Here is a 26,973-nt window from a genome sequence, read left to right as displayed (position 1 = left end):
CTATTGGGTTGACCACCCCGCCTTGGGACGCTAAGGTGATTGATCGCACGTGGTTGAGTGTGTATGATGATTAGATGCTCCATCCTATATATATATATATATATATATATATATATATATATACATATGTATATATATATATACATATGTATATATAGGGTGAGGACTTATTGTTGTTGTTATCATTTGTTAATCAATTTTTGATTTATAAACCGTTATCTCAAATACAATTGTTTGCCGACGTCAAAAGAAAACAAATTTCAAATTATAAATGTTTCAACTTCACAATTTTCTCTACTAAAATTAGATTACTCACCAACTCTCGTAGTTGACTTGTTTTTACCCATGATGCAGATTTGAAGAATGAAGTTGATGAAAAATAGGTTGTGCCTTAGAAATCCACAAGACTATTTAAATTTGATGTAATAAATGTTGTTCGTATTTGGATTTGTATTTGTATGTGGTGGATCTTGTTTACATACTTAGTACTTAATTGAATCTAATCATATTATAACATAGTTGTCATGAGACTTTGAACAATATATCACGCCTTGATCGATTCCGACAAGGATCGGGGTGTGACAGCTCGTACAGCCAACGTATCATCCTATACAACCATCTCCCATTTTGACCCTTAATCCATTAAGACATTACTCCAAAACGTAGATCTAACTTCCTTGAGGTGGTTAATCACGTAAAGTTGCTAACTTTACGTTTATGCATGGCTAAATGAAGCTCTTAAAGCTCAAAAGGACTTCACAGATGACTTAATACATGCATGTGACCATAAACCCCATAAAGCTTGCACCTTCATGCTTAAGAAACTCCTAATAAGCCCCAATCTAAAAGAATAAGCCCTTTAAACGTCTTAACTCATCAACCAACCCAAAAAGGGATCAAAAGCATGAAAATCAAGACATAAAGAGATCTAAGCATTCAAAAGCCAAGGTATGAACTTGATACCTCAAAAGGATTGCAAAATGAGTGATGATTCTGGATCTCAAAGCTTCCCACCAAGCCAAGCACCTTCACCCTTCATCAAATCCTTCAAGATGAGCAAAAATAAGTACCAACTCCTTCTCAAAAGCTCAAAGACACAACAATGGAGGCTTAAGGTCGATTTTAGGGTTTAGAAGATATGGGGACTAGTAAAGAGGCCAACCCTAGGGACTTTAGGTCTTTATATAGGTTACAACACCCTAAAATTAGGGTTTTCAAGTCTGACCATTATGCAATGCGTAATCCTCGTACGCCCATCGTACGAGGCCTCGCATCCCCGATCAGCTCCACCTTAGTACGCTAAGTGTACCATGTAGTACGCCCCGCGTACTACTCTAAGGACCAAAGATGCAACAATTAAATATAGAAGGGGCTAAAAGGAACATACCAAAATCCAAGTGTTACAAGGCATCCAACTGATCCATTTGAAATTCTAAGCATCATTGTTTAAGATATTAAATTAATCACCACAAATACCATTTACATTACTTTATATTATTTTATGTATATAAATGTTAGGGCCTGTTTGTTTGGCTCTTAATGTCTCTTAAAAAGAGACACCTCTGAATCTTATAAATTCAGAGCGTTTGTTTAGCACTTAAGTTAGCCTCTTAATTGGATAAAAATGTCTGACCGAATCAGATGGAAAATCAAGTCTGAAAAAAAGAGCACGCCCTATCTTTATCTTTTCCAATCCCTACCCTCTTATCCTCTTCTTTATTTTCCTGTGACCATCAAAAAACCTCCGACCATCTCTCCCCTGCATCTCGTCGGACCTCACAGAGGACCACCGTCGTCGTCCCACGCAACGCCGCACACACCATCGTCGTAGCAGGACATCGTCGCATGCGCCGTTAACACCACCGACCCCTTCTCCTCCCCCACCCCCTGATCTGCCTCCCTCTGCCAGTGACGACGTCGTCACCGGCTTGCCGGTCACTGCCACAGTTAGCCCCGTCAAACTTGTCGACAACAGCATCGGGTAATTGTTGTGTATCTGAAATTGACTTTATACTAGCGTTAATTTCTGAAAACAAATTTCTTAATCAAATTGTAAGCACGAGTTATGATTTTTAATTTCAAGAAATTCACATGGTATTAAAGGAATTGGGCCAATCTCTTTGAACTTGATCCATGATGTTGATTGATATCATTTCTTCTTTTTTTACTGTGGGTTTGATGAAAGAATCGACATTTCTCTTTGATTGATTCTTCTCGTCAACAATATTTTAAGTGGTGCTAGAATGCAAAATCTTCTGGTAAACAATATGTTAAGTTTTTTACTAATGAAGGTGAAGCATTGTGATTTTTATCGAATGTCAAATTCATGAACTGGATGCTGAGAAGCTAGAAGATAGAGTCGAATGGAAAAATGTATGTATTTCTATTTATTTGCACTCAGGTGAAATAAGAGCTATTGTGTAAACATCGATGGTCTAATTTTGAGCCTTTTTTCCTTTGATGCAATATATATTGAACTTTTGATGTTGTTGGAATCGAGAGAGTCTACTTTTGAGCTTTTTTTTTCCTTTGATGTAATATATTATAATTATTTAGAGAGTTGGATTAGTTATTTTTTTAAAATGAAAATATTGAAATCAGTAAAAAAAATAATATAGAAGGGTAAAATGGTCATTTTTATTATTTAGTACAACAATTCAGAGGTTCCAACCAAACAACATTTTAAATTCAGATCATAAAAATTCAGACCCTCTTAAAAATTCAGACCTCTTAAAAATCCAGATCTTAAATATTCAGATCCTGCCAAACAGCCCATTAATTCTATATTATTTTATAAGAAGTTGCCAAAGTAATATGGTTTAAGTTCAATAGTATTTTTATAATACTAATTTGAAATTTCTTATTCATCCACTCTCAATAATCAATGTAAAAGTTATTAAGAACTTTGATATTTTTTTCTTATTTTATTTGAATATAAGAATAAAATTATATTATAAGTTAAAAAGATATATAGATTTTATTATTCATCACATCTTCAACCATTAATTACTATAACGATTAAACATTAACTTTAATAGTTGTCTATGTTATTACATTGTTTCAAATAATGATAATGTTTTACATTAACATTTTAATTTAGTTTAGAAAAAATGTAATTTCATAGTTGATTACAATAACTTATATATTTTTAGTGATATATATTTTTTATAATTTTAACTATATAAATATATTAACGTAAATAAGAAACATCACTAATGTCTAATAATGATAATGTAATGATAACTTTATTTTGTATGAATTAAATAAGTGTAATAATAGTAACAACACAAAAATGATGAATTATGATTTTTTATGAATTGATGATTGGACTAAAAATATGTAAAGGATGATATATTTAAGATGATTGGACTAAAAATATTTAACGACACATCTTTAAAAAATTAACATGGGGTGAGTGTGGTGAAACTGAAAAGACCATATAATCTACAAGCCTTTTTGACTTCTCTTAGGATTCTCGTCTCTCGACATGACAAGGGACCAAACTAACCCTATAAAGTTACCAACATATTATAAACAATTGATGCTTCTTGGCCACTTTAGTTTACTTAATAACTTTTTTTTATTGGAAGAAATAGTTAGAGTGTATGTAATTATAATGAAAATATATAAGGCATGTTCAAACAATAGACACAAATGGTGTTAGAGATTCTGAAGATGTGTAATTATAGATTGATTTAAATACTTTAAAAAGTTTTCAAGTTAAGGGGCGCAAGAGTTTTACCTATGTTTAGTTTTTTAGGGACGACGATAATAATCGAAAACCTTGTAGCCGACGAGCTTCCAAAATAAACATCTATTATCTAACTAGTTTATAACTCGTGGAACCACGACCATAAAATTAATTAAACTTTTATAATAAAAATTTATAATTATTAATCAATTATTTTAAATAAGTCAATTTAAATAAATTATTAATTAAGAAATATATCAAAATTTTAAAATTATTATAACTTCAAATTTAATATATTATTAGAAAATGTAAATTTGAATTTTGAAATGAGTTTTCTAATATATCTATGACACATGACATAATATTAATGAGGAATTTTATTAAAATGACACGTTAAAACTATTCATTTATTAAAATAGAGAGGAACTTTTTCCAAAGTTTATTACTATAGGTTTTTTTTACTAAACATTTATTACCATTGGAGCTTACCACTTATTTGTTTTTTTTATTGACCACTCAATATATATTGAGTCATCAATATACTTCTATATGTTATCATTTAACCCCTTCATACTTTGACTATATTTCATTTTATCTTTTAACATATTTTAGTTTTAAATATTTTTTATTTATTTACTAATTAATTATTTCTATTAAATATTTAATGACGTTTCATTTAAGAACTACAAAGTTATAATGATTATATAATTTTTTTCAATCTTTTTACGACTATTCCATAATAGTTTTTTCCTATTATTTTTTCCAAACGATATTTTGTAGTATATTTCTTTTGAAAAAATATTTTGTAATATTTTTAATAAATTAAAATATCATGCATGCTTAAAATGATAAATAATTAAATAAGGGGTTTTATAGAACATTTGAGATAGATATGAATTAATTAGTTAAATTTTTATTAAAAAAGTTATTGGAAGAGGTTAGAGGAGTTATTTATTTAGTGGTTAAAGTTATTGAAATAATGATGTGAGAATAGTTTTAAGTCTTAGTATAACTTAACCATTAAAAGTGCTCTTATAAAATAAAAATATTAATTAAATTGTAACCATAGCATAATAATTGTTTTGTCTTTTGAATAATTAATATAATATATAATATTAAACCGGATAAATGAGAGAAAATATGTGTAAATGACGTTTTAATGAGTCGCTGTAGATTTCTGGAAAACAAGATAAAGATAAGATTATGGGCAAACAAAGGAGCTAGGGTGATGGGGGATTTTGAGGGAGGGGAATGAAGGATTCTGGGGCGTGGGTTGTAGGAGGTTTCCCCCGTCCAGTTAGGCCCCATTGACATCGTTTTTAATATATCTTAAAAAAATTACATTTCGTATAAATTGTTATTCCACCAAATTTGCGTATTCTATTAACACTGTCATACCTTGTAACACACCTGAGACACCATGCTCTAGATCTTAGAATACATGTGACAACAAAAGGCAAGTGTTATACTTACAAACCTGGTAAGAACCTATATATCTTCATTTAAGTAACTCATCAGTTATCACTTTCATTCAAAATCTATACTCTTCATTTGATGATCTTTAGTTCTCGATTATCATATTTGAATTCTTGAGTCCCTACTTTTCTTCGTTCCTTTTTCTTATTGTTTAACGTATCAACATGAGATTGTATATATATGGTCGATCAATTAAAACATAACCTCTTGATTGTGAAATTGATTAATGTAGTTAGTTTTAAGAGTGACCATGCTAGATGTATTAGAATATCAAAACAAAATTTACCTTGATATTATTTATCATCTTAGTAAAAGTGAATTAATCATCATACTGGATTTTCGAAGCTTACTGATGTGTTTGGAGATATATTTCATCTTATTGGTTAATTTTCTACTTAACCATAGATTCAAGAGAATAGGAGTAGGGACATATAGAACGACAATAAGGATTGATTGTTATATTGAGATTGAACAAATTTAGATCGCCATAAATATCCTCAATGCTACAAGAAACAAATGATTCATGAAGGTGACAAACTATCCAACAATATGGACCAAATTAAATCCGACTAATGACATTAGTCAATTTATCAACCGCGACAAGATGGAAATATGATGTTCTAACACTTCAAGCTCATATATAAGTCGAATCTTGTTGTGATTCAAACTTGGTATTCAAGCAACATTTGATTTTAAGGCCAACATAACATATATCAACAAAATATATACAAAATAAAAAGATATGTCAGGATTGTGTTTGAATCTATTAAGTAATTTTTTTTTTGGTTAATTTGATACGTGAAATGTAATTTATAGGGGATTGAGTTTGAAAAAGTCCCCGAGATGGAAATTGAAAATATAATGGTAAAAGATCAAGAAAAAGCACCTTAAATGGTTGATGACCACTTTTGGTATTTCACGTTTAACATCTCCATTGCAAGCTAGTACCAAAAGTTGGTCTCTCTCTTATTATTATTATTATTATTATTATTATTATTATTATTATTATTAAATATCATTACGTATTGTGATATTTTTATGGCATTTCAAAAATATATTTTTGTTCAATAGTATTAAGTTTTAATTATTAAGTGGTTTAGGACGGCTGGACCAGGTTTGTAAGATTTAAGTTAGGAATCAGGCCATGAGGCTCGGAACGAGGTACGGGAATAAGCGGGTTTGTATTCAAAGCGAAATGAAAAATATTTTTAGCAAGAAGCATCTGCGTATAAAGCAGAGAGACAGCGAGAAAAAGCAAAAATGGCGAATGTTGTTGTAGCTCTGTATTAGAGAGCAAGCAAGCTTCACAACCCCACCATTTTCTTCTCTCTATCTCCATCTCTCTCTGTAACACTTTATATATAATTTATATACACATGATTTGTCTATCTTTTTTGTTCCATTCCGATCTTCGCTGCTAAACCCTACCAGTTCTACTGAATTCAACAAGCCTATCTGCTCCAATTTCGGTCGTTTAAGACACAATTTGATGTCGCTGGATTGAATTTTGAAAACTGAAGTCGCTTGAGGATGGCAGCCGAGGGTCCATTGTCGTTTTCGGTAGCATCTGTGATGGAAGATGTTCTTCAACAGCATGATAATCGACCTCGAGATCTGGATTTGGATTCTCGTAGAGCTGAGGAGGCTGGTATGTGTAACCTATCTTTTTTTTTTCTTCCTGCAACTAAATTCTTGATCGTGTTAATTCTGAATTCTGGTTCTTCACGTAATTTTTTTGTGAATAAACCAGACGTAAATATGTTTTCGAAATTACATAATGCTTGTATGAAAGAGAATTTAGGTAAAAAAAATACTAGATCAATTTATTTTTGAATTTGAGCACACAATCAGGGGTGGAGTAGATTGTAGCTTAGGACCTAAGTGATCTCATCCTAAACATTATCTAGGATCTGATTTCTAACGATTGCGAATTCCAATGTATTACATTTAATTTTGAAAAATTGGCTACTAACGACTTCACCTTTGGATTACAGCAACGAGAAGGTATGAAGCCGCTGCTTGGCTGAGAAAAATGATTGGAGTTGTTGGGGCAAGAGAGTTGCCTGCACAGCCTTCTGAGGAAGAATTTAGGCTTGCTTTAAGAAGTGGACTACTTCTATGTTTGGTGATCAATAAGGTTGATCCAGGAGCTGTGCCTAAGGTCATTCTCCGTTTGCGTCTTCATAACCATTCCATGATAATTTCATCTTCTATGATTCTTGAAGTTGATACCAAGCTTGATCATTACAGGTGGTTGAAAGTCCATGTGATTCAGTTGCTGTGCCTGATGGAGCAGCTTTATCTATATATCAGTGTTTTGAAAACGTGAGAAACTTTCTGGTGGCTGTAGGACAAATGGGACTCCCTACCTTTGAACCATCTGACTTGGAACAGGTAGGTTTTCTTTCTGGGAATTGATATGAGATTACATTTCAAGTATATGCTTGCTCATGACACTGTCAATCTTGTACAAAATTTCAGGGAGGCAAATCATCTAAAATCGTGAATTGTATTCTAGCACTCAAATCCTACAGTGAGTGGAAACAAACAGGTGGCAATGGGTCTTGGAAATTTGGTGGAAATGTGAAAACCATCACATCTGGCAAGAACTTCATACGCAAAAACTCAAACTCAGAACCATTCAAAAACTACTCAAGGAATATGTCAATGCCTGAAACATCCACAAATGCTCAATCAGTTGAAACTGAGAATAACAAAATGGTAGACAATCTATTCCTTCTCTCCCTCCTCTCCCCTACCCTTGTTATTAGTTTTGCTTCTTCTTTTTTAATCATAATCAAATGGACATTCTTGATACTTACTGTAATCTTCAATGCAGCCTAATTCATCATTAAACATGCTTGTCCGTGCAGTTCTATTGGATAAAAAACCTGATGAGGTTCCCATGGTAAGTGTAATTTAGTGCTTTGCAAGTTTGTGTCACCACAGCAACTGATTTCTCATGTTTTCTATGATACTATTCTGCTTTTGCAGCTTGTAGAATCTGTGCTAAGTAAGGTCATGGAAGAGTTTGAGAATCGTATCACTAGTCAAGTTGAATTGGTAAAGCTTCTTAGATATGTTATAATTACTGCAAAGTTGTCTTACAATCAATCATACTTGCTTGACATTTTGTATATTCTTGATCACCAGAAACTCGCAGCTGCTAAAGATATCCCTAATGGAAACAGGACTCTTTTAAAAACTACTTCTGATGATATAAAGGTGATCAGATTATATCTTTTATCTGTCTTCTATGTGGTGTGAATATCAAAATTTGACATTTTCTTTTCTTTTCTCAATAAAGTTCAAGACAGAAGACAAAAAGCTTGCGAAAGATCAAAATCTTCATAAGAACTCGATCTCTGATGAAGAAACGAAAAGAAAACAGCTGAAACTACAAACGGCTTTTGATGGGCAGGAAAGAGATATCAAGGTATGATCTATATATATTGTAATGCAGATTCTATCACTTTTATTATGTAAACTTTTGATAAAATTCTTGGCATCTCTTGGTTTCACAGGAGCTGAAACAAACTCTTACAATCACAAAAGCTGGGATGCAGTTCATGCAAATGAAATTCCATGAGGAGATTCAGAATCTTGGTAGATTTTTCAACAATTTCCTCTCTCTCTCTCTCTCTCTCTCTCTCTCTCTCTCTCTCTCTTTTTTCCATTCTATCATCATTCTAAAATCTTGTTGTTTTAGGTCTGCATATTCATGGTCTAGCTAGTGCTGCTTCAGGGTATCATAGAGTTCTTGAGGAAAACCGAAAGCTATATAATCAGGTCCAAGATCTTAAAGGTGACATTGCCAGTTTCTTGAATGTGTTTTGCTTATATGACCTACTTTTCATTTAACTGATTTATTTTCTTTAAATAGGAAATATTAGAGTTTATTGTCGGGTGAGACCCTCCTTAGGAGGACGCTCGGATTTCAAGAGTGTCGTGGATAGCATTGAAGAAGGAACAATTACCATTAATACCCCTGCAAAATACGGAAAAGGATCTCGATCATTTAACTTCAACAAAGTATTTGGTCCCTCATCAACCCAAGGTTTGTAGATCTTCCTTCTTCTATTGGTCTCTCAATTCTACATTTTTTTTTTTGTAATTAATTATTTGCTATATACTTTTTGCAGCTGAGGTGTTTGCAGATACTCGACCCTTAATTCGATCTGTTCTCGATGGTTACAATGTCTGTATCTTTGCATATGGTCAAACAGGATCCGGAAAAACACATACAATGGTAACATACTTTCTAATTTCTATAAATTATAGTACAAGATTGTATCTCATGCAAAATATTTAGAGTAAATTACACGAATGGTCCCTATGGTTTGGGGTAATTTGCATGTTTGGTCCCTAACTTATTTTTTTAACTTGGAAGGTCCCTACAGTTTGTTTTTGTTGCGCGCTTGGTCCCTATCTTACCTAAAAAGACTATTTTGCCCTTGATTTTTTAATTTATTTAAATAAACATACCCTCAACCCCACTTCCACCTCGCCTTACCTTATCTACCCCACTTTATTTAAATAAATTAAAAAATCAAGGGTTTTAGGTAAGACAGGGAACAAGCGCGCAACAAAAACAAATTGTAGGGACCTTCCGAGTTAAAAAAATAAGTTAGGGACCAAACGTGCAAATTACCCCAAACCATAGGGACAATTCGTGTAATTTACTCAAATATTTATAATCCTTTTGTTTGCTATTCATCCAGACTGGACCAAAGGATCTTACAGAGACAAGTCAAGGAGTCAACTATCGAGCATTGAGTGACTTGTTTTTTATTGCTGAACAAAGGAAGGATACCCTTCAATACGATGTCTCTGTTCAAATGATTGAGATTTATAACGAGCAAGTTCGGGATCTCCTCGTTACTGAGGGTTTAAACAAAAGATATCCTTTCATTCAATAAATTTTCTCATCTCATTAAATGAAATGTTTGCACCGAAATTAAATAATAATAATAAACATTTTCATTTTCGGGTTCCTTAATCTGATATTACATTAGAAATTCGTAACAATTCACAGAATGGATTCAATGTTCCAGATGCTAGCCTGGTCCACGTGGCATCAATGTATGATGTCATTGATCTGATGAAATTAGGGCACAAAAATCGTGTTGTTGGTGCAACTGCTCTAAATGACCGTAGTAGTCGCTCTCACAGGTTTGCTATTTTAACCAATATACACACAAAAGTATTATATGTAATAAGTATTATATTAATCTGATTATTTAAAATTTTGATTAATTGCAGCTGTTTGACTGTACATGTCCAAGGGAGAGACCTAACATCTGGAGCTGTTCTACGTGGTTGTATGCATTTGGTTGATTTAGCAGGAAGTGAAAGAGTAGACAAATCTGAAGTGGCTGGAGATAGATTAAAAGAGGCACAACATATCAATAAATCTCTTTCAGCATTAGGCGATGTCATTTCTTCACTTGCTCAAAAGAACGCACATGTGCCTTACAGAAACAGCAAACTCACGCAATTACTTCAAGATTCACTTGGTACGCAAAACAAAACAAAACAAAACAAAACAAAACAAAACATCATCTTTATGAATAAAGCTTTCATTCCCAAATTTAAATTATAAAATTTGGTCCAGGAGGACAAGCAAAGACATTGATGTTTGTTCACATAAGCCCCGAATTGAATGCTGTTGGTGAAACACTTAGTACACTTAAGTTTGCTGAGCGAGTTGCAACTGTTGAACTCGGTGCTGCTCAAGTACATAAAGATACTACTTCAGATGTGAAAGACCTCAAAGAACAGGTAAAATCACATTTTCTCAACCTTTTTTTTTTTTTTTTTTTTTTTTTTATGGAGTTTATATATTTAAACTATTTTCCACGTCAGATTGCAAATCTTAAGGCGGCTCTTGCAAAGAAGGAAGGGGATCAGGAACAGAAAGTATCTGGAAGTCCAGGTGGCAAGCAGCTATCATCACGTTCTCCTCCTTACTTAAACGGAGATTCCTACACTGAACCCAAGGCTCGTAGAAAACCACAAACAGATGTCGTAGTACCCAGCTTTGAGGTAATCAATGAGTTGTAACGAAACACAATAAGATTAAAGAATCATTTTATGAATCTGAAAGTGGATGGATTTGTATCTTTATAGATGGATAAAAAAAGTAGGTCGAGGCAGAAGACACAAAGCTTCGATTTGGATGAACTGTTGGCAAACTCACCTCCATGGCCTCCAGTAATAAGCAGTAGCCCTTGTGAGACGACATATGGAGAAGAAGATGATAGAGACATGATGGGGTCTGCTGACTGGGTTGATAAAGTCATGGTTAACAAGCAAGACGCAGCTGCAGCAGCAGCAGCAGCAGCAGCACGATGTTGGGAAGCAGAAAATAACGGTGGACTTTACCAATCTTATAATATCGGATTCCAAGGTGTAAATGGTTTTGAGATCGCGACTACTGATGGTGCCGATGAACATGAACTGGACGCCGCCACCAGCGACTCATCTGAGCCGGATCTTCTTTGGCAGTTCAATCATTCAAAACTCTCGAACTTGCCCAATTCCACCGTCTCAAGGCTTAATAATTCCAACGGAAAACCAACAAAGAGCCCAGATCTCAGGTACTTTGTTAATTTTTTAGTAAATTTTATTCTTAACCACAACGTCTGTTTCTAACAAGTCAAACATTCGTGGTTGTGTATTGTATTGTAGGTCAATGATTCCGAGACTTGGGCCGTCTCCGTCGCGGAAACCGACCGGTCAGGCTCAGGCTCAGGCTCCGCAGCGAGGTGGGAGGCAGGGAGCTGTCGCCGGTGCTGAAATGAAAAGGAAGGCTGGGACAAGAAAGTAGTCAAAGGGGGTAAGTCCGTAAGTAAAGTAACAGTTCCGATTTCTTTGATTTTTTTGATTTTTTTTCCCACATAGAGAGTGAGTGAGAGTGATGAGAGGGCTTAACCACGTTTTTTTTTTTTTTGTTTTTTTTATTGGGCTTTAATGAACTGTGAAAGTGAAACAGTTGTTGTAAATGGGGCAATTATACCAGTTGCTTGTATCTGTTTGCTACAGTGGTTTTGGACATAAAATAGAACCCTATAATTCATGCGATACTTTTCTTGTCAATGTTGAAGAACCCTATAATTTGTCAATGTGATTTGGTTTGGTTTGGAATTTGTAATCAAGATGAAATCAAAACGAATCAAGAATCAAATTGAAGAAAATGGTTACATGTGCAAATTGCAATGTGGTTCGGTTTCTGTTAAAGAAAAGTTGGTGATTTTCGTTAACTTCTGGTTCTGTGCTTTATAAAAACTGTTAAGCCGATCAAACTACTAGATTCTAATTTTAACAATATAAGGGATATTATATTAAAAAGAAATTAAAATATTTAATAGTTATATTGTCTCAAAAGTCAAAATTGTTAACGAAGTAAATTAGAAAGTTCTGAGATCCTTTTATAGAATTAAACTAAGGCGTTGTTTGCGGTGGCGGACACAGAAAGTTGTCATAGCAGTGACATAATTTTTTTTCGTCCGAATATAATAACATAAAAAAAAAAAATTAAAAGTACTAATACATCAAACCCATCCATTACATCTTAATATTTAAATTTCACATTTACGGGTACATATTTTTTGAAACCAACCCATTACATCTTCGATCTTCACTTTCATAAGTGCTTCTTTTTCAATATAAGAAATCATGACATCGTTCAAAAAATCATCACCTATTTTGTTACGCAAATCCGTCTTCAACAACTTCATCGCTGAAAAAACATCTTTCGACTGTTGCGTTTGCAACGGGTAAAGCCAAAACCAACTTCAACAACCTATAAACCATAGGATAAGACCGATGTTTTCCCGTTTCCACCATCAAACGAGAAATGTCGGAAATTCCTTGCAAACTAGTGAACCGGTCATCTTTATGTAAAGCGTGATAATATATTTCAAGTTCACCATCAAGTTGTATCCTCTCCGCATCATCAAAATCTTTTTTGTATAACTCACTCAACTTTAACAACTTTGTTTTTTCAAATTTAGCAAATGAATAACAAAGACTCAAAGCCCCCATGTATTCTAGTAATTGGGTGCTAAGTTCACTAAATCGGTTCCCGGATTCTATAATTTGCATATCCATAACGGTGTTGAAAATTTCAACTTCAAAATGAAATTGATTAGTAACTTTAGTCTTACGGCCTCTTGATGTGACATAATTTTCCGTCATCTCCACAATATTAATATCATGTTTTTGACAAAAAGAGAATACCTTCGATAAAAGTTTAGCAAACCCCGTGTCTCTCAAAGACTTCAATGCGTCCATTGTCTCTTTAACCAAAGAAGTCGCTTCTAAAATATCTTGATCTTTTTTTTGAAGATGCTTTGACAATACGTTCGTGAGGTGTAACAATTCAATATCAAACAAATAAGCCATCCAATTATTAAAAAACTCAATGGAAAAGAAACTAATTTGAATAATTTCAAGGTTAACAATCTAAGTATCTAACATTCTAACAAGATACAAGTAAACAAGTAATTTCAAGGTTAAGAACTACTAATTTCACCTAAACAATAAGAAATTTCAACAAAAAAACAACTAATTTGATTAATTTCATAAGCCTAAAATTATCAATACTTACTTGTTTCATTGTATTTGTAGGTTTGAAAGGAGTGTCAAGCCAATCCAAGCAAAATCGAAATACTTATGCCTTGCTAACTTGGTTGTAATCGATTGAAGGGAGGCAGGAAGGCGGAGACCGATTTTTTTTTCTCGTTCACAGCTTTCACAGAAGGTGCTGAAGTGCCGATTTTTTTTTCTTTTCAGCAGTGGATCGATTTCCTGCTTCTTTTCTTTGACTGTCAATGGATATTGGGTAATGGGTGGGTATGTGGGTCAATTGGGTTAAAAGCTTAATAAACAACTTGGGCCACAAACTCACAATGCATTTGAGCTATTGGGCTAATTTTCTTTATGTTATTGGACTAGCATTTTTTACACTTTATATTTTTTAGGCCTCGAATTCTCGAAAGTATAGTTCAGACTATGTGGTCAAAAAACCCCGTTATGTAATTTCCTCTGTTTTATTTTTTTACTAGTTACTTGCTAGCTTTTTAATATAAAGCATTTGATCCGTTCAAAAAAGGCTATACCATGGTTTCATCTTTACTTTGACAATTTCACTACTTTATTTTTGCCAATTAACAAGAATATGATGTTGGTTTCATAATTATCTTATTTTTTTGCGCGTAATCTTCTGAATGATTTATAAAGATGGTCCATAAACATTGTTAATCGGATATAATCGGACCGGACCGAAAAAAATTCGGAACCGAAACTTGGGTAGAACAGAGCTGAACCGAACCGGTTCTTGGTCAGGTTCGGCTGGTCCAGACCGAAGACATCCCTAAAGAACACACTTGTTAAACAAAACTGAACCAGAACCGGTTCCCGGTTCTCCATTTTCTACTAAATCGGTTCTCAGTTTGGTTCAAACTGATGCTCATCCCTAGCCATCGTCATTGACATCCTTCATAAATCAAACCAAAATACTATAATTGTCTGTTATATATTTTTGGCGGTCAAAATATGCAAACTAAGGCTGCCCGATATGGAGGGTGTTCTTACGTGTCAAAGCCGACATGGCGGACTTTCCCACACGTGAACATCGACCCAAAGGGGCGTAAATGTGTTGTGGTTTGGCTAGCTTCACGGAAGTTCAGGAAGAATGTGATTGGTTGGCTCAAAACGACAACCAAGTCAACCGTTGTTATATATCTGTTGATGTATTAAAAAGAATTATTTAATTTTTATGTTTAAACCATACCACCTTTTACCTATAAATACCAAATATTATATACACATTCACACCACAAACACATCAATTTCTTTCTATATCCTTATATTTTCTTCAAATTATGGATCTAAATCGAAATAACTCCAAACACCCTAAAACTCCAAATGATCCATACTCACATGTTGTTATTTACATTTAAATGTGAACATCCCCAACTCAACAACATTTATTCACCAACCATCAATACCCCAAACTATTTCAAACAACCTATACCACAACAATTCAATTATTCCTAATTCCAAGCTTTTCAACAACCTTCTGAACCTTAACAAAGTCAAACACAACCATCTTAACCTCAATAATTTTAAGCACTACCATCTCAACCTCAAACTCGAGTCTCATTTTCTCAATCTCAACCTACAAACCTCGAGTTTCTTGGACCCTTTCGTCGTCATCATCGTCAACCACCACCTAGAAGAAGACAAAAGAAAGAAAATAGTAAAAAAAAAATATACTCGGGTTGGACCGAAGAAGAGGATGCGGTGTTAGTGAAAGTTTAGATGTTCATATCGGAAGATAACCAAACCGACAACATGCAATCGGGACAAAGTTTTTGGAATCATGTTTTAGACAACTTTCACGTGGAATTAGGAAAACCCCCATATCAGACGTAGAGTGCAATCAATGGAAAATGATGTGAACTACGAGCCACTTGCATCGAATTTAATGACATATTTGAAAATCTTAAAAATATGCACAAAAATTGTAGCAACGATTTCAATATTTTTATCAACCGTGTGCTACCAATACTAGTTTGGCAACGACGGTAAACCGTTCGACCTCCAAAAAAATGTGGCTAATTTGTCATGACGGTCCAAAAATGGGTCCTTAATACGAAGCACATTCAAAATTGATCACCAAATCCAACAAAAGGTCGGGAACATTTGAGTCAGATGTGGGTTTTGTCATTGACCTCAATGACGACTTCGACGACACCGAGGGGGAGGGTCCACCGGAAGTCCACCTTCGTCGACCACATGGAAGGGACAAAGGGAAACGGGCAACATCGTCATCCGAAAAAACGAATACTGAAGAAGTACTTTCGGAAAAAATAGACAAACATCTATTTTTTCTCGGAAAAAAGAAGGAAAAAACGGAGGAAGCTCTTAACCAAAAAATAACACTTAACGATCTAAAATTTTGAACACACAGCCACAACAGAAAAATCTAGCTACATTTTTAAAATTTCAACACAATATCATCCAAAAATACGACGATTAATTTTTATGTTTTGATTTCTTTGTGTTTTTTTATTAGTTTTTTTTTATTAGTGATATATGTTTAAATTTCTAAGTTTTAATTTTTATGTATTTCAATTTGAAATGTAGGTTTGAATTTTTAAGTTTAAACTTTTAATGTATTTTTTTTATTAGTAAAATATTTATTTGTATTAAAATTTATGTTTTTTTTATTTAATCTAATGTAAAAATAATAATAATAAATAACGTTATTGGGTGAGGCCAATAACGTACGTTTTTTGGAGCAAAATTTCTTTATCATGAACTGGATTTGGAGTTAATTTTATGAGAATATCATACAGGCCCAAGGCCATTTGGCCCAGCTAGTATTACACGAACTCGATGTTAAATGCTAACAAAGTTAACATTTAAGACTGTTTTGTAAAAACGGTTTTAAATTCGGTGAAGGCTTGAAAGTTCTTTACGAGGAGGACCAAACATAAAAAATAAATTTTTTATCTTTTTTCCTCTTTTAAGTTATATCAGTTGCAAAACCCTAAACCCTCTTTAATTTTTTTCCCAAAAACCCAGCGGTGCAAATCAAAATTTGCTTTCCGAAAAATCAGAAATTCAACAGAACGTATTGATTCCAATATGTCCAGAGAATCAAGCAACAATGGGAATAGTGATTCCTTAGTTCAGTTCACCAGTATGCGAATTGATGAAGACGGTGGAGATGGAGATGTAGATGAAGAAGAAGCGCCCGTCGGCTTAGGTTTTGTCGAAAAACCGGAACATGAATGGTCACTTCTGCGCCATCTATTCCCGAGCAAAGCTGGAGGAACTCCTGTATCTTCGCATTCTAATTCTTCTTCCTTCGATTAATTTTCAATATTAGTTGTTTGTAAAAACAAGTTGAATTCGTTTTATTATTGGTGATTCAGGCTTGGTTGGATCCGATTAACTTGCCTTCTGGTAAATCATATTTGTGTGACATCTGTGGCGAACCTCTTCGATTCCTGCTTCAGGTATTTCTACCATTTTCCCACTCGTGATTCTTATTTCTTCCACTACAATTTCTAATCATTTATCTTGTTAGGCTTACGCACCTCTCACAGATAAGGAATCAACATTCCATAGAACCTTATTTGTATTCATCTGCCCCTCAATGTCATGCCTTCTCCAAGACCAACATGAGCAATGGAAACACCACCCAGACAAGGGATCTCGGAGGTATAATATATTTTTATTCCTTAGATCCAATTCTTCTTGATATGCCAGATTGCTTTGCTTTCTTCTTGTCCAATTTTTTTTCATACTTTGTTATTGTTTGACAAGTATTAAGGTCTTTCGTTGCCAACTCCCTCGCAACAATCAGTTTTACTCCAGTGAAGCACCTAAAAACAATGGCAGTGACAAGCCTTTAGGAACATCAGGTATTAAAATTTCCTTCTGAATTCAAATTCTCTATAAGGAATTGATTCCAATATGCAATTGACATTCCCATTGCTACAGATTCTATTACCTTTTTTTTTTTTTCTCGTTTCAGTTGCTAATATATATTATGTTTTTGTAGCTCCACTTTGTAGTTGGTGTGGTATCTGGAAAGGAGATAAAATTTGTAGCAACTGCAAAACAGCACGTTATTGTTCCAAGATACACCAGGTTCTTAACAATTTAATATTAATCTAAAATTTAATATTCTTTATTTCTCACGAATTTTGTTTTCTTTCATGCAGACTATTCACTGGAGTTCAGCTCATAAAGGGCAATGCAGATCATTAGAAGGATCCAAAGACACTACACCAAAAGGCTAGTACTCTTTATTTATTTTTTCAAGGGTACATTTGTCATTTACATATTATTTATTTAAAAACAGGGGATAGCAACGTGACATGGCCAGAATATGAGATCATCAATGAGGATGAATCTGAATTCAACACAGAAGAATCTACCACCAATGAAGATGGAAATCCTTTAATTACTGAATATGATCCCGAATTTGATGTAAAAATGCCAGAATTACGAAAGGCTTTACTTACTACTGATAACGAGGTATGACAAATGCTCTTCTATTGCTTTTATAGTTTTATATAATTAAAAAAAACTTTTCTTTTTATTGGTTATAAAGGACGAAGGTGATACAAAGACTTGGGAATCTTTCCGCAAAAGAATAGCTCGTGCACCCGATCAAGTGTTGAGGTAATTAATCGTCCACTATTTTTTTATTTACATTTTTTAAATGTGAAAAAACCATCAAAAATGAATATCCATAAAAAATAAAATTTAACAGGTATTCTAGGCACGTGGACTCTAAACCATTGTGGCCTATGTTAAGTGGGCAACCATCAAGGCATGAGATACCTAAATGTACTTCTTGTGGTAGCGATCGTTCTTTTGAATTTCAGGTTTTCTTCTTTTCTTTACATTTTTTTTTTAAAATTTATTGTTTATGGCTTTCATGATCTCATATCATTAACAAATAAATATATGAATTGGTTGTTCAGATTTTGCCACAGTTGCTTTACTACATGGATGTTAAAAATGATACCAACTCCCTTGATTGGGCAACCATTGTTGTGTATACTTGTGAGGCTTCTTGTGATGGGAGTTTGGCATATCAAGAAGAATTTGCTTGGGTTCAGCTCTCATCTCAATCAACATAATTCTTCTTTTCAGTTTTGCTCATATTTAATTTAATTAAATACAAACAGAAACAGATGGACTCCATTCTCTTTACAGTTTGATTTTACCTTTTTATTGTTTATCTTTTACACTACATTTCAAACTTGATTTGATGGATCCACAAGGTTTTTGATGCGATCTTGTTTATCCCTTGATCCCTTGATTCCAGTAATCTGTTAAATTGCATCCAGTAAAACTCAGAACTAGGGGTGTTCACGGTCCGTTTTTTTCGGTTTTTTGGTCAAACCGAAGCCAAACCGTTAGTAACAGTTTTTCTCAAGCAAAAACCAAAGCCGAACTGTTGAAAATTTAAAACCGAACCAAACCAAACCGTTACTAACGGTTTGGCTCCAGTTTGGTTTCACGGTTTGGGCTTTTTAGGCCCATTTTATTCGAGTCCATTAAACTAATTTACTAATTTAAATAATACAACATATGAAAACACTATTGTTGTTCATATCCTTTTTCTTTTTAAATATTGAAAAGCACATGCACCTAGAAAAAAAACATATCAAATGAAAGTTTTTCTTGGATAAGAAATGTTGTCCATAATGCCCTCGGGATCCCAGGTGTATCCGTCACCTGCAGTCAAAATGTGAAAATACAACGCTTATTTTTTTAAATGTGTAAAAAGGTAAAAGAGTAAAATTACATGTAGATGCTATGAAGAAAGAGCTGACCTGGAAATTCCCGTAGATTAAAGCAATATGGCCCATTAAAATCACTCTAGTTGGATAAAGGATTTTACCAACCTCTTCGTAATTTCCATCTCCCAAAGTCAACTCAATAAGAGAACGTTCATAAGGGTGTAACTGTCTTTTATTTAGGAAATTATCTTTGTAATGGCAATGTTAGCTCCTAATAATCATAAAACAATAAACGTAAATACTATACAATGATAGATAATTAGATACCATTTGAATTTGAACACTTGTATCGTTACTAGATTTCGAATTACCTTCATTAGAGCATCAAGTTGTTTTGCACCTTTGTTTTTCTCACGCTTAGCAACATTAGCTATTCCTAATAATCATGCAAACTAAAGCCTATGGTTAAAAATCAATTAAAACAAGTGCTAAACTGCAAATTATATATACTTTTTTTAATTAAAAATATTGTGGTTGCTGATTAATTACCCTTTGTAGGTGAGATTCTCTTGGCTTTTCTTAGTGATGAATAAAGAATATCAACTAAAGGCATCACAACTTTCTTTTGAAGCTTTACAATGTATTAGTCATAAGAAACAGGTTTGTGATATAAAATCATGAGGTTAAAACATACAAACGGAGCCGGACCTGAAAACGGAGAAGCATGCGTGCAACCATTAGAATCACCCAATGTTATTTGTGAGTATTAATCAGATTATCAAAATCACATTTGATCAGAAGTTAGAGCTCAGATTAAAATTAAAAAATCAAAGGATTTGTTCATAAAAAAAGAACGAGAAGCGGACCAGCAAATGGAGCCGGAGGCGGAGCTACTACAGGCGAGGTGTCGAGGTGTAGTCGGAGGTATGCAGTTATGCACAATCAGTTTACGTCTCGGATAAGTGAAGAAGAAATGATGAACAACGAAGCGGAAACGACTTCGAGTCTTCTGTTGGAGGACTGAGGCTGCATCTTTTGCGATTAGGGTAAGAGAAAGTGAGAAACAATCAAACAACCTAATTTCGTGTGGACCGGACTCTGGGATTAGGCAACAGGCAATTCTCATTTTTCAATTGGAGTTAAACTAGTATTGGGCTGTGGTAATTAAATGTTGTAGGTTTAAACTTTATTATTTATAAATAACAATTAATATATTATACAATAAAATACAATTACATATAAAAAAATTAAATAATAAATATATAAAAATCTTACGGTTTTCAAACCGAGCCGCGATCACCCCTACCCAGAACAATAACAAGAAAGCAGCCTTAAACTAAAGATAAAAAATAATAATAACAAATGATATAAAATACACGATAAAGTAAAATTGTTGGGTGTCCAGGACTAGGTTGTTTTTACATTCAACTTGTGGCATATGTCTAAGAAGCTTAGTGAGGCAAATATATCAAACACCTTATGGGCAATAAACCGAACAATTACCAAGTACTCACACCATTTGAAGTTATAGCTGCTATTTTTTGCATTTTGTTACTAAAAAGTATCAACCTTTTTATAGAATACATATTTGGAGGATGGTCAATGACTGTCAATAGATAAGGTGATGGTTACGACATTGGTGGAAGGAATCACATCCCAAATGTTAAAAAGAATATTTTTTCCGTGCACTTTCTTACTAAGTTGACACCGAATGTTATTATCCAAAGTACAAATGTCCGAATATACATAAGTGCATGTGTTCACAATCACAATAATGGATCTCATTGGGAGTAGTGAATCTACTTTCGTATTTCGTATGTCCAACTTGAATGAATAACAAAATGAACGATTTTAAAGTTTTTAATTATTAGATCGGATTATCTATAATATTAAGAGCAAATTGAGAAAAAACCAAACGTATACATATATACAGAAAATTTTTTATGTTTATTTTTGTTCACAAAAACATTTACATTATGTTTTACCATTTTTAAAAAACCCCAATAATAGGTTTCTAAAAAAAATGCCCGGCTAAAAAGTTGACATGGCATAAGTTTATTTTTAATAGATTATGTGGATATTAATTATGCTGAAATCATTTACTTAACGGCAAACTAATGTAGGATTCGATTTAGGGGAGTGTGTTTCAAAAGGATTTATTGGTTTTTGAAAATCAATATGCCAAATTGAGTGTTTGGATAATGAAACTACTCAAAATAGTTTTTCAACAACTTTAATAGTCTTCATGATGTCAATAATTGCTAAATTTTTAGAAACTCCTTATGATTTAAAAAAAAAAATCATAGTACTCTTAATGAATCTCACACTTTTTTCCCTACTCTTTTTCTTCCTTTCTTTTCGTCATTTTACAACTATATGTAGTTTTGCCAATCACAAAACAGTGTTTATAATTTATAAGACAATCCAAACATTAAAAAAATTGTTTTATTACAACATAAGCTAATATGCACTTTTACCGAAAAGCACATTTAAAAAAACACAATTTAACACCCTCTTGTTCGAGCAGACCAGAGAAAGCAAATAGATGTAGGGATAGATATCAACACACGACATAACAAACAAAGTGAAATCAATTGTAGGGTTTACACTCTTCTCACATCTGGTAGAGCCTAAAAATCCTACCCTACTAGAAACAACATGCATCCCCCTTTTTCCTTTCTTAAAAGTTTTAAGCAATGAAAGGCTAGTGTTTAAATAGTTCCATTTGTTGTCACTATTTAGTGGGTTTGTAGTCATTATATGTAATACATGTTTTTCATAGCACGTGTTATTATGCAAGAATGGACATGAGTTAGTGGAAGAAAGTGATATATTACTCTAAGACGATTATGTGGATATAAAGATTGTCGCAAACGAAGTTCGTATGAAGAAGTTATGACCGTTTGAAGTTAGGATGAAAGCATGTTGCTATTATGAGAAAGTCAACGGAAGTCAAAGTCAAACGGTCAAATGTGACTCACCACGACGAGGTCTAGTACTCTCCACGGCACAAAGATGAAGTGAGGTTATATAAATTAATAGTAGATAATGTGACTGTAAGCCTGCTATGTCTTATGAGTAAGTGGAATGTTTGATAACATGATTAGTGACATTGTATGTCTATTGGGTAGCAGGATGTTGGTGTGCCATTAGTGTAGTGTACATATATGTGCTTGACAAAAGTAGTTTTGTTGGTTGTAAGGTAATGTATAGGTTGTATATCATTGATGGAATTATACCAAGAACGAAATTGCATTGTAAGTCTATAGGATTGGAATTTATGGTAATCTGAGTGATTGTAATACTATTATTCGAGGAGTACAAGTCAATAGCGGATTTAGTGTTTGTAAGGCTATACTTGTAGATTATTTAGAAATGATTAGTGGTATGTTGGGTGTTGTAATTACCACTGTGTGGGAATCAATTGTTAGTGGTATGCTTGGTGTTGTAATTACCACTGTAACATCTCTGGCCTTTGTGAGTATGAGGTACTTGTGAAGTACTCCAAAGCCTTTAAGCCGCCCTTTTAGACATTTCAGGGCATTTTAGGTCATAAAAAATGCAAGCTTGGATCTTGGTTTGTCCCCATGCAAGAGTTATGGTGTAGAAAAGGTTTGAGCAAGTTAGGTTTTTAGTGTTGGGCTTCTTGTATCCATGCAAAGGCATAAAGTTTGCAACTTTATGGCCTTAGGGGTCTTATTAAGCTCAGATCTAAAATTTGGATGTAGGGTATTAAGGCATTAAGACCTTATTATGAGTTTTGCCTTAAAGGTGCGTATGTTGGGCGTAATGCCCAGTACGCTGCAACTACTGCACCTCAGCCGTGATCCATCCTCATTTGGTCGAGTATGCGGGGTGTACGGCCTAATCCAACTTTGGTCATTTTTGGGCCTTGATTCGTTGGGCTTCGTAATAGGCTTGGACCATAGACTTGTATGGTAATGGGTCACCTATGGATTTGGGCCCATGTTGGACTTTGGATGATCTTTTGGGTTGGGCATAGGATTTTGTTTGGGCTTAGATGAAAAGGATAAATTGGCCCTTTTACCTTAGATATTGGACAAACAAGTAGAGTTTCAGCTATGGGTTATGTCCCAATTATTAATCAGGGCATTATTTGTGTAGTCAGAGCGAGGATTTTTCCGATCCAACAGCCCGAGCATTTATCTGGTTTTTCAGCAGTTGAGGTGAATTTCCTCACTAGATCCATGGGTCGAAGGCACCAATGCAGACCTATTGCTTGTTGTGTAGAATGTTAGATGTCTTGTGATAGTTATATGAAAGACCAGGATCTGACTCCTAGCATTTGTATGAAAGACCAGGATCTGGCCCCTAGCATGTTGGGGTATGAAGTCTTTTCCAACATGGAGCACTTGGGGTTCATGGAGCATGTGACAAAGGAACGGATCATCTGAGAAAGGAATAGGTCGTATGACAAAGGAATGGATCAAGTGCCAAAGGAACGGATCATACAGAAAGGGGTTTGGAGCACCTGGAAGAGGTTTGTAGCACTTGGGAGTGATATGGAGCAACAAGGGGACCTTGTTGCGCTATCTTCTGAAGACTTGGGCGAAGAAGGATGCTGTTGCGCCAAGGGCACTCCTTCTTGCCCCAAGATACTCCCTCTTGCGCCATGGGGTATCCTTCTTGCGCCATGGGGTACTCCTGTTGCACCATGGAGTATGCTGTTGCGCCATGCATGTTATAAAACCTGACAGTACTCCGAAGATAGGTGAAAGTTCAGGAAGAAGTGGGAGCTCTGATGAAACTTGAGATAGTGTGAGCATAGATGATAGTAGTTCAGAGAATGAAGGTGTAGAAACTAAAACTCCTATCGTCCATAGATCCACTAGAGTACGAAGGCCTCCAGTCAGGTATTCTCATTCATCAAACTTCTTGTTGCTGACAGAGAATGGCGAACCTGAGTCTTATCTAAAAGCCTTGAGGATGAAATAATCCATACAGTGGAAAAAGGCTATGGAAGACGAATTGAGCTCACTTGACAAGAATCACACTTGGTCCTTGGTCAAGCTCCCAACAGGGAAGAAAGCACTGCAAAACAAGTGGGTGTTTTGGGTAAAGGATGAGATTGATGGCACCAAGAGATACAAGGAAAGGTTGGTTGTAAAGGGCTTCCAACATAAGAGGGGGGGTTGATTATAATGAGATCTTTTCTCCAGTTGTGAAGATGAATACAATCAGAATGGTTTTGGGAATTGTGGCCTCTGAAGATCTCCATCTAGAGCAACTAGATGTGTAAACTTTTCTGCATGGCGACCTTGAAGAAGACATCTATATGGCACAACCAGAAGGTTTTCCAACAATTGGCAAGGAAGATCTGGTGTGCAAACTAAAGAAAAGTCTGTATGGTTTGAAGCAGGCTCCAAGGCAATGATACTTGAAGTTTGATAGCTTCATGCAGAGGAATGAGTACAAAAGATCTGAGATGGATCACTGCTGTTATTTGAATAAATTCAAGTCCTCTTATATCATCCTATTGTTATATGTTGATGACATGTTGATTGTTGGATCCGGCATGCAGGAGATCAACAAGCTAAAAAAGCACCTGGCTAGTGAGTTCGAGATGAAGGACTTAGGGGCTGCTAAACAAATATTGGGCATGAGCATAGCCAGGGACAGAGTTACCGGTACACTAAAACTTTCACAAGGCAAGTACAATAAGAAAGTTTTAGAAAAGTTCAACATGGCAGATGCAAAAGCTAGAAGTACACCATTGGGGAGTCAGCTGAGACTTACCAAGAAGCAATCCCCAAAAACAAAAGAAGACAGAGAATACATGGCTCAAGTTCCCTATGCATCTACAATTGGTAGTTTAATGTATGAAATGGTATGCACCAGACCAAATATTGCTCATGCAGTGGGAGTTGTGAGAAGATTCATGTCAAATCCAGGAAGACAATGTTGAGTTTTATGTACTCTAACATTCCTATGGTGCACATACAACCCTAATGCTTTGGATCTAAGTTTTCTCTAATTATACATGCAACATTGTTTTTCCAAAGCATAAAGCCTAAACTAGCATGCAAGGTAACATTTAAATCATAAAAACAGTTAGAAGAGTACCATGTGTAGTAGATTGCTTGTCTTTGACCTTTAAGAGCCTAGCACCTCAATTGTGATGCCTCAAATGTTTTATAACAAACCACGAACAAGATAATGGACTTGAGAGAGAGGTTGGGAGACCAAAATCGGCTAGCTACAACTAGTGTGCATAGGGGTGTCGATTTTAGGTGTTATGGTCTTTTTATATAGCTTAGGATTACAACCATGCAAACCCTAATGACTCTTCTGTTGGGTTTTGGTATACTACAACATCCTATGGTGCACATACAACCTTAAATACCTTGGATCTATGTTTTCACTAATTATACATGCAAAGGTGTTTCCAAGGTATTAAGCCTATAACTAGCATGCAAAGATGTAAACTACACAAGATACTAGTTAGTGTAACATACTTTTTATGTGGATGGAAGTCTTGATGTATTTGGTGTTGCTTGAAAGACTTTGGGCTTTAAGAACTTAGTGCCCCAAGTGTTTCACCTCAAATGGTTCACAAACACCATGAAAAAAAGATGACTTTTTGAGAGAAGCTTCTTGTCACACAAAATCGGCTATCTCCTCCTTAGAATGCACAGGTGCCGATTTTGGTGACTATGGGTCCTTTTTATAGTGTGACAAGGTCTAGGGTTTCATCCATGCAAAACCCTAATGCCCATGACCTTTCATTTTCTTAGGCTCCATGGGTTAAACCTCCATGGACTATCCATGAACCACCATATTGGTTTAGCCCATAACATTGGCCCACACTATAAGAATTATTGATTTACCAAATCAATCCCCATATATCTAATTAATCTCTTTTGATCACAAAATTAATTCCAAATTAATTCTTGATCAATACTAATTAAATTATATGATTATTAATATATTATAACTTATAATATATTAACACATCATAATAAGCTCTTCTCAAAAATCCATCAAATTGTCCAGGTGAAGGCAACCCAAATGGACCATGCTACTCTCGAGTCAAGTGTAACATCCGGATTTCTAGGCATGAAAATTTGAGTATTTATTTTTGAGTTATGAGGAGGGACTCGACGAGTTGACGCCTAGACTCGTCGAGTAGGATCGCGATTTGCTGACTGGATTAATGAAGGGACTCGACGAGTCGAGTCGGGGTTGCTCCGCGATTCGTGACAGGTGTAACCCGTCGAGTGAAGGGATGACTCGACGTGCCAAGTGAGGCTAGAAGGATTATGTGGACCCGCATGGACTCGCCGAGTCGCCCATGTGCACTCGACTAGTCGGGTCAAAGTTTGATCGTTGACTTCAGTTGACCTTAGGGTTTTGGTCAAGCTGATTCAGGAAAGTTCAGGGAGGGGTAGGATGGCCTTCTACCCAATCTTTAGAGATGAGGCTATGAGAGGGTATTGATCAGGATTGTTATTCGTATGATAGGAGGAGGCTAGGTCGGGACGTCAAGCACGAGAGTTTATCCGACTTCGT

General features: G+C 34.8%; 3 protein-coding genes across 3 annotated transcripts; 2 read left to right on the top strand and 1 right to left on the bottom strand.

Moving 5' to 3' along the window:
* Positions 1–6,382: 6,382 nt before the first annotated feature.
* LOC145128735 (P-loop nucleoside triphosphate hydrolases superfamily protein with CH (Calponin Homology) domain-containing protein) lies at positions 6,383–12,265 on the top strand. The gene is made up of 19 exons (XM_079063539.1): positions 6,383–6,815; positions 7,162–7,328; positions 7,418–7,561; positions 7,649–7,888; positions 8,007–8,075; positions 8,162–8,230; positions 8,321–8,392; positions 8,475–8,603; positions 8,692–8,773; positions 8,877–8,972; positions 9,051–9,224; positions 9,310–9,416; positions 9,889–10,069; positions 10,180–10,339; positions 10,430–10,683; positions 10,782–10,948; positions 11,033–11,212; positions 11,297–11,766; positions 11,858–12,265. Exons 1-19 carry the CDS (start codon positions 6,698–6,700, stop codon positions 11,994–11,996), a joined length of 3,018 nt encoding a protein of 1,005 aa, XP_078919665.1. The 5' UTR covers positions 6,383–6,697; the 3' UTR covers positions 11,997–12,265.
* A 612-nt stretch (positions 12,266–12,877) lies between these two features.
* Positions 12,878–13,573, bottom strand: LOC145131979 (uncharacterized). Its single transcript, XM_079066621.1, has one exon. It carries the CDS (start codon positions 13,571–13,573, stop codon positions 12,878–12,880), a length of 696 nt encoding a protein of 231 aa, XP_078922747.1.
* A 3,156-nt stretch (positions 13,574–16,729) lies between these two features.
* On the top strand, positions 16,730–18,964 carry LOC145128705 (zinc finger (MYND type) family protein / programmed cell death 2 C-terminal domain-containing protein). Its single transcript, XM_079063512.1, has 10 exons — positions 16,730–17,020; positions 17,116–17,199; positions 17,271–17,404; positions 17,510–17,607; positions 17,748–17,836; positions 17,911–17,983; positions 18,051–18,226; positions 18,303–18,373; positions 18,465–18,579; positions 18,679–18,964. Exons 1-10 carry the CDS (start codon positions 16,826–16,828, stop codon positions 18,835–18,837), a joined length of 1,194 nt encoding a protein of 397 aa, XP_078919638.1. The 5' UTR covers positions 16,730–16,825; the 3' UTR covers positions 18,838–18,964.
* The last annotated feature ends 8,009 nt before the right edge of the window (positions 18,965–26,973 follow it).

This window comes from Lactuca virosa, chromosome 8 (genome assembly GCF_052849685.1).
Source record: "Lactuca virosa cultivar CGN04683 chromosome 8, Lactuca_virosa_CGN04683_v6, whole genome shotgun sequence".
Taxonomy (NCBI): domain Eukaryota; kingdom Viridiplantae; phylum Streptophyta; class Magnoliopsida; order Asterales; family Asteraceae; genus Lactuca; species Lactuca virosa.
The sequence above is the reverse complement of the archived record's forward strand: the minus strand, read 5'-3'. Positions and strand labels throughout refer to the sequence as shown.

Bases quoted from the DNA above. Each gene is read 5' to 3' on its own strand.
- LOC145128735 (XM_079063539.1), top strand. From the start codon at position 6,698: ATGGCAGCCGAGGGTCCATTGTCGTTTTCGGTAGCATCTGTGATGGAA. The intron at 7,329-7,417 runs GTCATTCTCCGT...TGATCATTACAG, and splicing joins ATCCAGGAGCTGTGCCTAAG to GTGGTTGAAAGTCCATGTGA. The intron at 8,604-8,691 runs GTATGATCTATA...TTGGTTTCACAG, and splicing joins GGCAGGAAAGAGATATCAAG to GAGCTGAAACAAACTCTTAC.
- LOC145131979 (XM_079066621.1), bottom strand. From the start codon at position 13,573: ATGGCTTATTTGTTTGATATTGAATTGTTACACCTCACGAACGTATTG.
- LOC145128705 (XM_079063512.1), top strand. From the start codon at position 16,826: ATGTCCAGAGAATCAAGCAACAATGGGAATAGTGATTCCTTAGTTCAG. The intron at 17,608-17,747 runs GTATTAAAATTT...ATGTTTTTGTAG, and splicing joins CAAGCCTTTAGGAACATCAG to CTCCACTTTGTAGTTGGTGT. The intron at 17,837-17,910 runs GTTCTTAACAAT...TCTTTCATGCAG, and splicing joins ATTGTTCCAAGATACACCAG to ACTATTCACTGGAGTTCAGC.